Source organism: Anser anser, assembly GCF_964211835.1.
Source record: "Anser anser genome assembly, chromosome: 24".
NCBI classification, from domain to species: Eukaryota; Metazoa; Chordata; class Aves; order Anseriformes; family Anatidae; genus Anser; species Anser anser.
The window spans coordinates 3,580,543-3,595,323 of record NC_139745.1 but is presented as its reverse complement, the minus strand read 5'-3'; the positions used below and the strand labels follow the sequence as shown (position 1 = coordinate 3,595,323).

The 14,781-nt window shown below is 60.7% G+C and overlaps 1 protein-coding gene across 1 annotated transcript; it reads right to left on the bottom strand.

Annotated features, from left to right (window-relative positions):
- Positions 1–5,719: 5,719 nt before the first annotated feature.
- On the bottom strand, positions 5,720–13,124 carry OPRD1 (opioid receptor delta 1). Its single transcript, XM_083809900.1, has 3 exons — positions 12,803–13,124; positions 7,713–8,062; positions 5,720–6,996 (listed from the first exon to the last, which is right to left on the bottom strand). The coding sequence occupies exons 1-3, from the start codon at positions 13,030–13,032 to the stop codon at positions 6,464–6,466; spliced, it is 1,113 nt and encodes a 370-aa protein (XP_083666026.1). The 5' UTR covers positions 13,033–13,124; the 3' UTR covers positions 5,720–6,463.
- Positions 13,125–14,781: the final 1,657 nt, after the last annotated feature.

Here is a 14,781-nt window from a genome sequence, read left to right as displayed (position 1 = left end):
AAGAAAAAAAGGGGGAAAAAAAAAGAGAGAAAATCTCCACTAAAGAGCTGTGTTTGGTGGCCGCAGTGCTGGGCTCCCAAACAGCTCCTTTATTTTCCGTGTAAGCGTGACGTTGGGATGTGGACCTGGGGAGCATCTTTCGCTGCCCGTTCCCTGTAATTCACCGTCAGCGTGGGCTGAGCCTCGGGCAAGTGCCCACCACAACCTGATGCTGCTCCCTGGGACCCTCGCCCCCACTCCAACTCCTCCACACCCGAGAGGGAAATTGCTCGGGGGCCTGATTGCTGGGGACGAGCTCAGCGTTAATGCCTGTTTCTCCAAAACCAGCGTGGTTATTTTTATACCCCTTCCAGGGAAAACAAACCGGCTCCCCCCCCCTTTTGCTTTGCAGCCCTTTTCAGCGCCCACCAACGGCGCCGTGACGCAGGGCTCTGAACTTGAGCGGCTCTGGTGCGGTGCTCGCCCGCACGCGCCTCGCTCCGACCTATTTAGAGCTAATAAGTGCGGAGAGCCTTAATCCTGGGAGACGTGGGGATCCTCTGGCGGCGTGTGGACGGGGCGATGCTGACAAGCTGCCTCGGCCGCGGGGGCTGCAGGAGCGGCTGCTCGCTCCGCCGCATCCCCAGCCCTGGTGGGGTTGGGGCTGGCTTGGATGCGGAGGGATTAAATGGCTGGCGGGGCTGGGTTTGGGGTCTGGGTTTGAGGTGGGGGGGTTTGGGGCAGTTCTTGGGTGGTGTGAGTGCCTCCTGAAGAGGGTAGGGCCTCTGTAAAGGTGATGGCTCGTTCAAAACTCCATGGAAAACATCTCTAGGAAGAACAAAAGGTAAGGGCTTGAGCTCAGCCCGTTGCTGAGCCCCAACCCCCCATCTCCCCCAGCCTCATCCCCAGCCCGGAGCTGGTGCAGCTGGTTGGGAACACAACCCCAGCACCCCAGCACCCACCTGCCCCGCTTCTGGGAGCAGAAACCATCCCCTCGCGGGTGAGGAGCCTGCTGGAGCTCTGCAGAGCGAGGCGGCTTTTCAAGAAAGAGGGGAAAACGTGGCTGGGGAGATCAATCACACAAACAATGGAGATTAAAATTATCTGCCTTGATGAATCAGCTCGCGTTGTCTTGGGAGCCGGAGTGACGCTTCAGGGGGAAGTTGCTCCAAATTTGGGGAAGGATGGAGCCCCTGAGGACAGGGGTGGGAAGGAAAACAACCGAGGAAAGGGAAACGTCTCATTAACGAGGCTCGGCACCGGCAGGTCGGTGGGGGGGGGAGGCGGGGGCATTTTGGGGATAAAGAGGAGGAATTTGGGCCCTGTGGTGGGGCGTGGGGGGGACAAGCCCTGCCCCATCCCCACAACAGCTGTGGGGTGCAGGACTTAGTGCACGGCTGGGGCTTTCTGCACTGCTGAGGGGTGGCTCTTCTCACCTTCCCTGTGGCTCAGCGTGGCAAACGGCTCCGGATGGCCGAACGGCTGTGGCCGGCGCTCCCGGCACTGCTCGGGAGCTGGGGCCAGAAGGAGCTCGGTGCTGCCTTCGCCAGGCACCAACCCCCCCAGAGCCCCCAGGCCCCCAGCTCCCCCTGCCTGATCCTCACCACCACCGGCTTGCACAAATCCCCTGCTCCCGGTCCTCGTGCGCTACGGTTCGGAGTGTGCAAGAAGTGTTTGGTTTACAGGAAAAATACGATCGCAGCGTGGATCTGGGGCTTTTAGCACCTGTGGAGGATGAGCGTTGTGAGGCTCTGTGGTCTCGCTGCGCTCGCTGAGCGATTGTTGTTCTATTGTTGTTCTGGCTGCGTTCTCGGCTGCAGAGCAGCTACCTGTGCAGCGCTCCCCAGGGACCCCCGGCAGGGAGGCGCGTCTGTCTTCAAGGCGGCCTGGGGGCTGCTGAGTTGATTTCTTGGCCTCCTTTTCCTGCCTTGAAAAGGAAATGAGCTTTAATTATTGCGAAGTTTCCTGCTGGCGTCCTTTTGGGAGACCTGAGCGTCCTTTGGCAGCCTTTACGCATCCCCACGCACACCGGGGCTCTGCGCTTTCTCTCTCTCCAAACCCTAACCCTAATTATGACCCCCCCACCCAACACCTACGTCGCCAAATCCTCCCATCAAATAGCGCTCACAATGGAAGCCTTTTTTCCCTGGGCTCTGGGAGCTGGCTAATTAAACTGCCCTGTGGAACATCGTCAGACCTAAAGGATGAGTCTGCAGCCGAATGAGAGGGCTGGGCATCCGCCCCACCTGGTCCCACCGCACTCGGTCGGGGCAGCGCTGAGCAGGAGTGTGGGCAGTACATCCCAGTACATCCCAGTATAACGGGGCTGGGCACTGGAGTGCATTGGGTCTGTGCTGCTCACACAGGGCTCAGCTGCTTTTAGCTTTGGCACGAAGGCACGAGTGGAGCAGGGTTCGTAACTGAGAGGAGGGGAGGGGGGAAAAAAAAAAAAAAAGCCCTGGTAATTATTCATGGCGGGTTGTTTTTTGCTTTTTAAATGATAAATCACAAGTCAAGAAGCATCTCTTCAGGCCCGAGAGCCTCAACACGTCCCAGGCTCCTCTGCAGAAAGGGTGGTGGAAGATATCTCCGTGTCCTCGCCACGACAGGCAGACTTAGTCATTTCCTTATGCATAATAATGCAATTATGAAGTCAGGCTAGACCCGTGGTGCAGACAAAGAAACAGGCGGCTGCGTAATTAATCACACGTGTAAGAATCAAGCGCGTTACATTAGGGTTCATTATTTTGTGGACTGATTAAAAAAAGAGGAATGTTCTCTGCAGCAGCAAATGTCTTCTAGGATTGCAAATGTGTTCCCTGAAACTCTCCGTGAGGTGCACGTGAGCAGGGGCCGCGTGGAAGCGCGGCTGGCACCGCCGCCTCTCCTCTGGGCTGTGAAATTGCTGGAGCCGGGGATGGGGCTCATTTTCCAAGGGTCCTGGATGCGGGGGACCGGGCTCCCCCTCCCGCCTGCCCTCTGGTTCCTCGCATGAGCATTTTGACCCTCACGAGCTTCCCCTTCCCTGGCCAAGGTCCCACGGATGCTCTGCTCCAGCCCCGCGCGCTCCCGTCCCAGCGCTTCCCGAGGTGCCGTGCCAGAAGCGATGAACACCCCAAAACCCAAAGCCTCATTAAGCGGCATGAGAGTTACAGGCTCCAGCGCCCCTTTCTGTTGCATTTGCACCAAATCCTCATTTGCATTTAAATTACAAATGTCATTTGGGCCAGGCTTTGAGCGGCTGGGCTATTAATTGGAACTGTATCTTGATGACCTGCGGCGGCCGCAGAGAGCCGCCTCGAGCGCCGCCGGTTCGGTGCGGAGCAGGGCTGCGTTTTCCCAGCATGGGAGAGTTTTTCAGACCTTGGAGGTGGAACTGCAGCGGTGCCTCTGTTCAGAGCAGGACAGAGGATGCTGCTCACTCGGCATGGGACTTTCCTTTGGGATTGTGGCATTGGCCCTGTGCTCCCTGAAAAGAGAGAAATCCTGCTTTATTTGAGCTTGGCAGCCTGGCTGGGAGATGCAGGATGTGGATTCATCTCTGGGAAGCTGTTGTATGAGCTCCCTTCAAGCGTTGTCTCATTTACACTTGCCTTCCACTACTGGAAATGAAATAATTGGGGTGAGCACCCCGCTCTGCCCCCCTGCTGCTGGTTTTCCTCCCCACAAGGGTGCCATGGGGAGCACAGCCCCTCCCCGACCATCAACCCCCCCCTAGAACACATCCCCACTCATTTTCAGCATCCAAGAATTAAAGGAGAGCTGGAACCTCTTTTTCTCTCTCTTTTTTTTTATTATTTAGAAAGCACGGATCCTATACAGCAATGCCAGCAAATCACGAGGACTGGGGGCGGTGGCTCAAGCAGGTCGAGGTCCGGGCAGGGGACCCAGCGCGGTCCCTGCCCCGCGTCTGGGGCAGAGGGGACGGGGCTGGGGGGCGCGGAGCCGCTTCAGCTCCGTGCACCTATAGACACAGAGAGGTGTACAGGTACATAGGTATGTATAAGTATACAGAGTGCCCTCTGAGTGCCCGGGGGGGCAGGATTGGGCCCCACTTTCCCGGGCTGTTTTTTGGGCAGGCGTCACTGCGGGGAGAAGCAGGATCAGCCCTCGGGTGAGAAGTGCAGCTGGTTGGTGCTCCAGGTCCGTGTCACTCCCAAGTCTCACGTGCAGCATTTGCTATCAGTGGTCCCTTTTTCCCACAGATGTCCTTTTTTATTCAGCAAAACCTAAACTGAGAAAAGCCACGAACCCTCCCCCCCCGCAACTGCCTGACTGCGGGAGCTGGGGCATTACGGGGAGCCTTCACTAATCCGGGACGAAACCTTGGCACACATCAAGCTATCAGCAAATTCACACCAACAACCTCTGCCTTTCCCTGTAAGCATCTTGGGTTTTCAGTTCCCAGCTCCTGGGGTAGAAATGGGGTTAAGATTTTCCTCCGCTTTCCATTTCTCCTTGTGCTCCTGCACCGCCCTGCTCTCGCTGCATCCTGGCTCCGGCTCTGCCAGAGCGTGGGTGAGTTTAAAAAGTAATGACCACGAGCCTTTTAACTTGCTTTAAGGCCACCGCAGAATGTTTTCCAGCAGGCTGAGTTTGGCAGGGCTCCCCAGATGGGAGGAAAGCCCCATGGGGGTGGGAAATGGTTCCCCAGCACGGTCACCTCCCCGTGCCGCAGCACCCAGTGTCTCATCACTGTGCAGCCACTGCTGTGCTGGGAACTCTGCTCTTGGCATTGGCATCTCCAGGGGACACTGAGGCACTGGCTAAGGTGATATGGGCTCATCTGATTTTTTGGGAGTATCCCCAAACTGAGCTCTCAAGTTGGATTTTAGCCTTATCCTGGAGTTTACGCTGAGATGCCCGTTCTGCAGGACATCCCCCCCCCCACAGGGAATCTCCCCCCTGCAGGGACCTCAGCACGAAGCAGCTCCACACCAGGAGCCTTTTTCACCAGATGGGGCTGAGGCTTCTTCCCCCAAGGGGGGAGGAGGTGGAGAGCTGAAGCTGGCAATCTGCAACCGCTTCTGGACTGCTCAGCATCTCCTCTCGCGGAGCTGAGGCTCACCCTTGTGGGAGGTGTGAGAGCCTTTTCCTCAGGCAGGGAGGGATGCATTGCAGAGGAGACGGATTGCTTGCGTGCCCCAGAGAGCCTTGATCTGAGATCCAAATGGGCAATTTTGCCCCATTTGGTCCTTTGAAAAACAAATTTGCTTCGGCTGCCTCGGCTGCCTCATCGGCTCTGCCTTCCAAATGGGGAGGCTGCAATTTGCACCAGCTCTGCAGCAAGGTAAGGCTGGTACGGGGAGGTAATGGCCTTTATTAGGCTAAATTGATGCAACTGGAAAAAACAGAGACACAGGCCAGCCTCTCCTTCCAGCCCATGAGCCCCAGGTGCAGCCGGGTGCTCGCCTGCTTCCTCCAGCAGCATCAATTTGCCCAATAAAAGCTATTACCGCTCCTCATGGGCCCCGTCCTTTGTGGGCCGTTTGACCTCATGGGCACAGATGTGGCTGTGGGAAGGTGAGAGGAAGGAAGGGCTGTAGCTCCCAGGGACTCATCTGTAAGCATTTAGCAGTGGAAATGCAGTCCAGAGCCCCCGGGCCAGCGCCGCCGCAGGATGTGCGCCCTTCGAGCTGCTGCAGGCTGCCGGGAGAGCGGGACGGAGATCCGGGCGAGTGCCGAGCACGAGATGGCAAAATCTTTGCTTCTGGTCTGCCCCAGGGTTATTTTTCAGCACAGCGAAGGCAGGTGGCAAATCCTAAACTCTGCCTTGTGTATCTGTGGGTTTATAAACTGCCGGGGAGTTTATAAGGGCTGGGGAGGATGAGGGGCTGGATGCTGCGCGCTCCCCAGCTGTGCGCCAGCACCGCTCATCCATCCTAATCGCGTTAGTGCTGTGAGGAACTCCCATGAATTGCTCCTGTAATGAAATCTTTCTTGGGCTTAATGTCTTTGGAGGCAGACAGATGAGGAGCAGTACCCCATCACCCTGCTGGATGCGGGGCTGGGGAATTTGGCACCGGCGATGGTGGCAGGGAGCGTGTTCCGCTCTGGCCCCTGGTGGTGTCGGCATCTCGTCTGTGTGCAGGGCTGCCCTGGCCGCTCTTGGAAATCTCAGAATAATACAGCAATAATATTAACAGTCAACAGTCATCCTCCATGGCCAGTCCTGGTTTGGAGGACTCCAGTAAACCACTGCTCACCAGTGGGTTTTCCTTTGGCCATTCCCACCGGCTGGTGATGGCAGAAGGAAATCCCAAACGCTTCCACACACGCGGCGGATGGCTCCTTGCTGCTCGGTGAGTCCCCATTCCCCCATCTTGGGTTAAAAATAATTCTTTGCAGCGAATTGCTTTCAGTCTCAGCAGCATCGAGCAACGCCGGGGCCGCCACGCTGCTACAGCTCCGTGGTGGTCACCTGGGTCACTTCGGAGCGCAGGTCGTCCCCCCTGCCGCCCCGCCACTGGCTGCCCACGGCTAGTCATGCCGGCTTGGTGCGGGCCTCGGAGGGGGTGCAGGTGGAGACCTGCTCCCGCACGGTGTTTCGGGCTCGGGAGAAGCTGTTCTGCTCCACGCGGGCTCGGAAGGGCAGGCAAAACTCTCGGAAACACCTCTTGAAGTTTTCATCCAGGAAAGCGTAAAGGACGGGGTTGAGGCTGCTGTTGGTGTAGCCCAGGGCGATGCAGAAATGCAGGCTGGCCACCACGTAGGGGTTCTTCTTGTCTATGTCCACCAGCGTCCAGACGATGACGAAGATGTGGATGGGCGTCCAGCAGATGATGAAGGCTGCCACGACCACCAGCACCATGCGCGTGATGCGCCGCAGGTTGCGGTCCTTCTCCTTGGAGCCCGAGAGGAGGCGGACGCTCTTCAGGCGCAGGATCATCAGCCCGTAGCAGATGGTGATGACCAGGATGGGGACCATGAAGGCAAAGATGAAGACGCAGATCTTGGTCACGGTGTCCCAGTAGATGGGAGGATCGGGAAACTGCAGCGTGCACAGCACCATCCCGTCTGCGGGAGAGAGGACGATGTCAAAGAGGGGTTAAAAAAGAGAGCAAACAGTGTCAGCAGACTATTCACAGCATTCAGCTGTCGTGGCTGAGCACCTCCATCCTTGGTGAAACACAAGGGGATGCGTGCCCACCTGCCAGCTCGTCACAGAGGTTCCCCGAGAGCTGTGCCACCAGCCCTTGGGGTGCCCAAGGGATGCAGAAAGTACCAGGGACCCGTTCCCCGCAGAGCCTCCTGGGCCATCCCCACGCTGTCTCCTCCCAACCACTGCACTGGACATGTCCCCATGCCACCTACTGAAACCTCTCCCCCTTCCTCAAGCTGCTCAGAGCTTTCCTAGCAGCCAGGGTCTGGCCCCACCGAACAGGAGCTGCCGAGCGTGGCGTGGGCCAGCCGGGGACTTTGCAATAAATCCTGAGCCCTGGGCATGGGCTTAGGCATCTGATTTGCACCCCAGAAGGAGGAGCTGGGGAGAGGCACTGGGGGGACTGGAGGTGGGGAAGGGGGAGGACAGCTTCTGGGGCTGTTTCCAACCTCTTTTCCCATTTCCCAGCCAAGTTGGGAAGTGATACCATGATGATTTTCCACGGCAGGACACGCTCCTGGTCCCATGGAGGGGTGACCTCCACTGAGCCCAAACCGGGGATGGGACCAGGTGGCCTGGGTTTGCCAGGACAGACGGCACAGGAGGGGACCTTTCCCCCGAAGCCACTTGCCTTTCGACTTGGTGACCGCCATGACCATGATGGGCACCCCGATGATGGAGGAGAGGACCCAGATGCAGACGTTGATGACCTTGGCCTTGGCCGGCGTGCGGAAATCCAAGGCCTTGACCGGGTGGCACACGGCGACGTAGCGGTCCACGCTCATCATGGTGAGGGTGAAGATGCTGGTGAACATGTTGTAGTAGTCAATGGAGAGCACCACCTTGCAGAGCAGCTCCCCGAAGGGCCACGTCTCCATCAGGTACTTGGCGCTCTGGAAGGGCAGTGTGCTGGTGGCCAGCGCGTCCGCCAGGGCCAGGTTGAAGATGTAGATGTTGGTGGCCGTCTTCATCTTGGTGTACCTGCGGTGGCAGACGGGAGCTTACAGGGGGTTGGGGCTGGCTCGCAAGGCTTGGGTGTGCACCCAATGCTCTTAAGGATGAGATGTTGCCAGCTGCCCATCCCAAAAGCTTCAGAAACCACAAATACTTTCTGTCCCTTCCAAATTCAATAGGAAGCGAAAACAAAAAGTATCGCTGAGCAAATGTGCCCATTTTGGGAAGGGTGAGGGACTCGCTGCCGCGTTGGGTGAAGCCAAGGGGAGCCCTTCCTATGCAAGCCATTACCTGGCCAGGGAGGTGACAGGAGTTCAAAAAAAAATCCGGATAGCTTTTCAGAGAAGTCTCTTTTCCAATTAAATCAATTTACTCCATTTCCCTGAATCAGTTGCACAATGCCCTTTACCTCCCGAAACCTCTTTTATCTGATTTTCCACCCAGTAAATCGTGATTATCTAGCTTGTTTCCCTGTTGAGTTTACTTGCAGAAATTGGATCGATTACCCCCGGAAAACAGGCCATCTGGAAGCAGCGCCGTGAGCCCGGCTGGAGCTGCTCGGCGGGAGCTTTTTGGGGGAGGCCTGGCTGCGTCGGGCCGTGCCCGGCCGGGCGATGCGGGGCCATTCGCTGCCTGCGCCCTTTGCTGGGCGCCAGCCCCGGTCCTTGTCACACCATGGTAGGAGAAACACCCGGTGCTGGGTGCCAAGACCTGAAGGTCCCCAAAATCTGAAGGTCACCAGGGGTCAGCACGCTGGGGCTGGGTCGGGGCAGCTCATCGGGAGCCCCCCCGGTTGTTTGTGGGGTGCTGGGGTCAGTGCTGTGCCAGCGGCTCCAGCCCTTCCCGCGTGCTCCCTTGCAGCAAGCCCCATGGCGCGGAGCATCCTCCGCTGCCCCCGGCTCATTTAGATGCAGCCTAATTAATTAACAAAAGTGTTGGCCTGGATGCCAGCATCTCTGTGCATGGGTGACCTGCCTGCAGCAGGCACGGTGGGGGCAGTCTGAGAGCAAGGGGGGCTGCGGCACTGCAGAGACCCCGGAGCAAATTCGGGTGTGGAGCACAGGGGGAAGATGGTGCTGGGTGGGTGTGTGTCAGGCTCAGCTTGTAGAATGGCCCCACCGTGCGTTTTGGGGTACGTGGAGCGAATTTGGGGGGTGAGGGGGGGTTGAAGGGCTTCATCTCCTTCGGATGCTGCTCGGCTGGAGAGCAGCACACCGGCTTGCTGCGTGGAGGATCAGCAGGGCTTTGGTTTGCTCTGCTGCGGGGGGCTCTGTCCCCTCCGTAACATCCCGACCCGGGGCTCTCCCCCACGCTCCATCCCAGCAGCTCAGCGGGGCGAGGGGAGCCCACCGGGGGGGCTGCGGGCCCCCAGTTCTGCTGTCAGCAGAGCCAGGAGCTGCAGGAGTGGGTCTGGCGGAAAACAGCAGCGAGCACATGTGGCCGCTGGTCCCCCGCCCAAGGGGGGGGAACATCTGATTTGAATTTGTTTTTTTAAACACAACATGCATTTGAAATTTCCTTGAAAAGTCCTTTTCACTGTTATTTCCTGGGGTCTTTTTTTGTGTGTGCGAATGCATCTTTTAGCAAAGTTTCATTCCAGGTTAAACAAAAACCTGAGCATTTTTGTCGTTGTCAGGTGGGGTTTTTTTTTTGGCTCACCTAGGTTAAAAATAGCCGTTTCAGGTAGATTCACACTTCTTTGATCTCTGCTTTCTGCGTGAAGTGGAAAATCCGTTGTCGGTGCCGTGCTCTGCCAGGCGCACTCAGCAGCGCTGGGTCAGCGCTTCTGCAGCCCGCTGCCAGATGTGCCGGGGGGCCGGGGCCCAGGCCCCCTCCCCAGGCACATGGGGCTGTGCTGGTGAGGCAAAGCAGAAAACGGGGGACTCGAAAGGACCCCAGAGCTGGGGTTTGGGGACAGGATTCGGCTTGGGACCCCCCAGGGGTCCATCGTGGTGCCCCCTCCCTGGGCTGCCCATGACACGGGTGCTCCAGGCGGGAGCTCTGTCCCTGCGGCAGAACGCGGTGCTGTGAAGCAGCCGCCTGTGCTGATGGAGCTCCCGGGGCTGCCAAACCCATCGCAATTAAGCGAGCGCCTTGATTGGGAAGTTAGGCACTTGAAAGAAGCAATCTGGAAGGGCTGGAGGGAGACAGGAGGCTTGTGTGAGGCGCGAGGGGCTGAAGCGAGCGTGGCGCAGCATGGCAGCGGCCGTACCGCAGGAGCGAGCCGGAGTCTGCGCTCCCGGCTTTCCCCCCGAGCTCCCCAAACACCTAAGTAAAAGAAACTGCTTGTAAAACTGGCTGAAAAAGCCTGGTTTTAGGAAGCCTGTGCCCAGCAAAGGGATGCTCTGGCAGCAGGCAGGCTGCCGTCCCACTGCTCAGCTCCGGGCACTCGCACTGAGCGTGCAGCTGCAAATGACGTCCAGGGGTATTTTTAAAAGCCCTGACAATGCGGTGCTAATTGCAATCCAGTCGAGCTGTCGGAAGGTGCCGGGTAGGCTTGGCGCTGGCTCTGAGCTCATTTTGGCTGCCCTGGGCAAGAAGCAGTCTGATTTTTTGGCCGGGCTGGGTTCTCGGGGTGTGCAGTGGGGTGGAGGGAAGGAGATGCTGCGCGTGCTGTTCTCTGGGTCCCCGGGTCCCCAAGCCCCACGGGATGCCCTCCAGCTGTGCCTGCAGGGGCTTGGGGAGGTGTCCCCAGGAGCACAAATCCTCTTAGCACTGGGGTCTGATCCTGAGCCGTGCCTATGATCCTGCAGGACATCGGGTGAGCTTCAGCAGGGGAACACAGTCCCGGACAAACCCCCCAAGCAGGGCGCACCTCTGCTCGTGCAGCGAGCTGCTCCGTCCTTCCTCCGCTCTTTGCTGCACGCACACAAACGGCTAGGAGCTCTGAGACCTTTGATTTTGGGAGGCCGAGCGCCCACCTCGGCTTTCAGAAAACGGGTCTCATGCAGACGAGCCCCTCAGAAACCCCACGAGGGCCCAGGCACTCGAGCAGCAGCCGAGGGGCTCGGAGGATGGCGATGGTTCATCCCCTCGGAGTTGCCCTGAACTGCAGCGTCAGCTGGAGGGCGGCGAGTGGGGGGGCCAGAAACCATGGAGATGGGGTCCCTACGTGAGTCAGGCTCCGTGAGCGTGTGCAGCAATCAGGTTACTTCGCGAGTTAAATGACAGAGGATGGTGTTTGCACATTAAAGGCTTCTCCATTTGCAGACGCCTTCCCTCCCCTCGCCGCGCTGAGCCGGCTGCAGGGGGTCTGATGGCACGCATCCTTCACCCGGACACCGTCCGTGCCCTGTGTCCCTGCAACAATTACCGTAATTTGCTTTTTCTGGCCAGGGCTGATTTTAGTGGATGAAAAATCCCTGCCGGGGCCAGGTCCCCAGCGCTCCGTCCTCCCTCCCCAGCTCGAGGTATGCGAAGAGGCAGCGGAGGCGCCCGAGGGGCGCGGAGCTGGAGGGAGCTGGCTTTGTTCCGCAGGTGAGGATGCTCCGCACCTCCTGCAGCTCCCCTGCGTGCTGAGCCTGCTCGCTGCCGTCCTTCCTCGCTCCCAGAGCCGTTGCCTTTAGTTTTGCACGGGGTTTGGAGCGTGGGTGCCTGCTGCACGCCTGATTTTGGGGTGGAAACCTGCCCAGGAGCCAGGGGGGAGGGTACCGGCCGCTGACCCGGTGTAATGGTGGCTGTGCTGGGAGTGCTGGTGGGGGGACATGGGGGAAAGACGGGGAATTTCACGCAAGCCCCGGTGGTCTCGTGGTTCTCATTCCTTATAAACCGCAGCTGTGGCTGCATTAACCCCCGGTACCCAGGCAGGGTCAGTGTGGGGCTGCTCCCCAGCAGGGAGGGAAGGGGCGTGCGGGGCCCTTGGTGCGCTCGTGGCTTTTCCCTGGGGTCCCTCCCCGCCAGCAGTGCCCCCCGAGGAGTTTGCTGATGGAGTAAGAGCATCTGGATCCGGCCCTGAGCAGCTCCTCTTGGACAAAGGGGCCGCTGGTGCGGGCAGGGGATTTGGCACCGGGGTGGGGCTGTGGTTGGGGTGGGGGCAGCGTCTGGCTGCGTCCCCCCAGACACCGGCTCCCACATCCCCCGTCCTGCTTTGTGCACACGCCGTGGTTCTGCCTCTCGCACGGCATCGGGCACACGCACTGCTCCCCCTCACCCAGGCACCCCACGCACGCGTGTGCGCTCACACGTGCTCCTCACACGCACGTCACACACGTCCCTGCTGGGCACACCCAGCTCAGTGCTACCTGGGCAGGGGGGGTAAGCCACGCAAACAGCACCCGGGGCACACCCACCCTCACTCCTGGTGCTCGCGCACACCCCTAGTGCACACACACCCTGTGCACGCTCACCCCTGCTGCGTGCTAACTCCCCGTGCACACTCGCTCCTGGTTCTCTCACACGTGGTGCACACCCAGCCCTGGTGCACACTTGCTCCTGTGGCCATCCCTTTCACCGTGCACGCTCACTCTTGGTGCACACTCGCTCCTGGCACATGCACACCCCCGGTGCACCCTCACTCCCCGTGCACACTCGCTCCTGGTTCTCTCACACGTGGTGCACACCCAGCCCTGGTGCACACTTGCTCCTGTGGCCATCCCTTTCACCGTGTACGCTCACTCCTGGTGCACGCTCACTCCTGGTGCACGCTCACTCCTGGTGCATGCACACCCCTGGTCCATGCACACCCCTGGTCCATGCACACCCCCGGTGCACGCTCAGCCCCCGGTGCACGCTGCCCCCCCGCCGCCCTTGCACGCCCCCCGCTCTCACCGGACGATGCCGTACATGACCAGGACGTTGCCCAGCAGCCCCACCACGCACACCACGGAGTACAGCGCCGTGATGACGATGGCGATGAGGATGGAGGTGGCGTCCTTGGCCCGCGGCTGCCCCGTGCCGTTGCCTCCGGGGCCGGGGAGGGGGACCCAGGAGGTGCCGTTGGCCCAGGCCGTGGGCAGCTCCGCGGGCAGCTCCGCGGGGAGCTCCGTGGGCAGCTCCATGGCCCACGGGCGACCGCGGCCCCGCCGTGCCCGCAGCGCGCATCCGAGCGCCGCGGGTTCGAGCCCCGCTCCCGGCGAGCGCCGCCGCCTCCCGCAGCCGCGCGGCGGCCGGGGGCTGCCTATAACCGGCCCCGAGCCACGTGGGGACGGGGGCGGGCAGGGCCGACCCCCCCCCCGCACCTCCCTCCCCTGCACGGCTCCTGCCTGCATCCCGACCCCGCCTCTGTCCTTGCTCCTTCCACCCCGGTCCTTGCTGCCCCCTGCCCCCCCCCCCCCCCCCCCGGTCCCTGTTACACCCCCCCAGTTCTTGCTCCCCCCCGCCCCGGTCCTTGATCTCCCCCCAATCCTTGTTGCACCCCCCCCAATCCTTCCTGCACCCCCCCCAATCCTTGCTGCCCCCGTTCCCCCGGTCCTTGTTCCCCCCCCTCCAGTTCTTGCTGCCCCCCCCCCCCCGTCCTCGCTGCCCCCCCTCCCCGGTCCATATTACATCCCCCAGCTCTTGCTGCCCCCCTCCCTGTCCTTGCTGCCCCCCCCCGGGTCCTTTACTCCCCCACCGATCCATGCTCCCCTCCCACCCCACTCCTTGTTGCACCCCCCCCGCTCTTGCTGCCCCCCCCGGTCCTTGCATTCACCCCCCGGTTTTGCCCCCCCCCAGATCCCTGCCGCCCCCCGGGGTTGGGGGGCAGCGGGTGCTGTGCGACCTGCGGGGCTGCTTCAGTTTTCCTTTGTCTGGAAGAAGGCAAAGGAGGGGGGGGGCAAACAGCCCCCTGCCCCATAGTGAAGCTGGGGGCTCCCTGATCCCCCCCCCCGTCTTCCCTCCCCCTGTTTTCTGAGATACGAGGGGTCTGAGGGAGGCTGCGTGGGGGTTTTGGGGGGGTGCAGAAGGGTTTGGAGGATGCTGCAGGGCGATTTGGGACGGATGCAGCGGGGTGGGGGCTTGGGGGTGGCTGAGGGTGGGACTCGGAGGATGCTATGGGGCACATTTTGGGGGGGGGGTGCTGGAAGGTGGGGGGCAAAGGTCTGCAAAGCGGGGGGCAGGAGCCCTGTGTTTCCTGGAGACCCAGCAGCTGCGGGGGCTGCGGGGTGCCTGGGGTGCCTCCGTTGTCTCCCTGCTTTGGGGCTGGGTTCATTCGGTGCCCAGGGAGGGAGCTGCTCGGGCAGGGAAGGCGGTGTGCTGCGGCTTGGGGTGGGTTTGGCTCGGGAGGGCTGGCACGGGGGATGCAGGACGTGGAGGGAAAGCCTGGTACCGCCGGCAGCTGCTCCAGCCCCGGGGGTGGGTTTTCATTCTGGGGAGCTCTCCGCGAGCACAAAGCTCCAGCGGTGCCAAAGCACCCAGCCACTTCAGCCAAAGCTTCCCAAAAACACCTGGGAGGGAATTAAACAGCTTCTCATTCACCCCACGGTTCGGACGGAAAATAAATGGCTCCTTGGGGCCACTGACCGGGGAGGCAGCCCCGTGTGGTGTGTCCCTGCCGCCGTGGCGGGGTGGCAGCGGTGCCACCTGCGCGCTGCTGCCACGGGCACGGGCGGAATTGGGTGCTCACGAGCAGCCTGGATGCAATCTTTGCCTCCTCGCCGGGTCCTGCGCTTCGCATCCCAGCAGTGAGGGTCGCAGGGATGCACCAGCCCCTCGGGTGCTTCCATCCCTGGGAGGGTTTTGCCAGGGGGCACCGAAAGCCCAGGCAGGGCAGGATACGTCCTGCCCGTGCAGCTCCCCTGGGGCACGGTGTTTGGGCGCCTTCCCGGAGC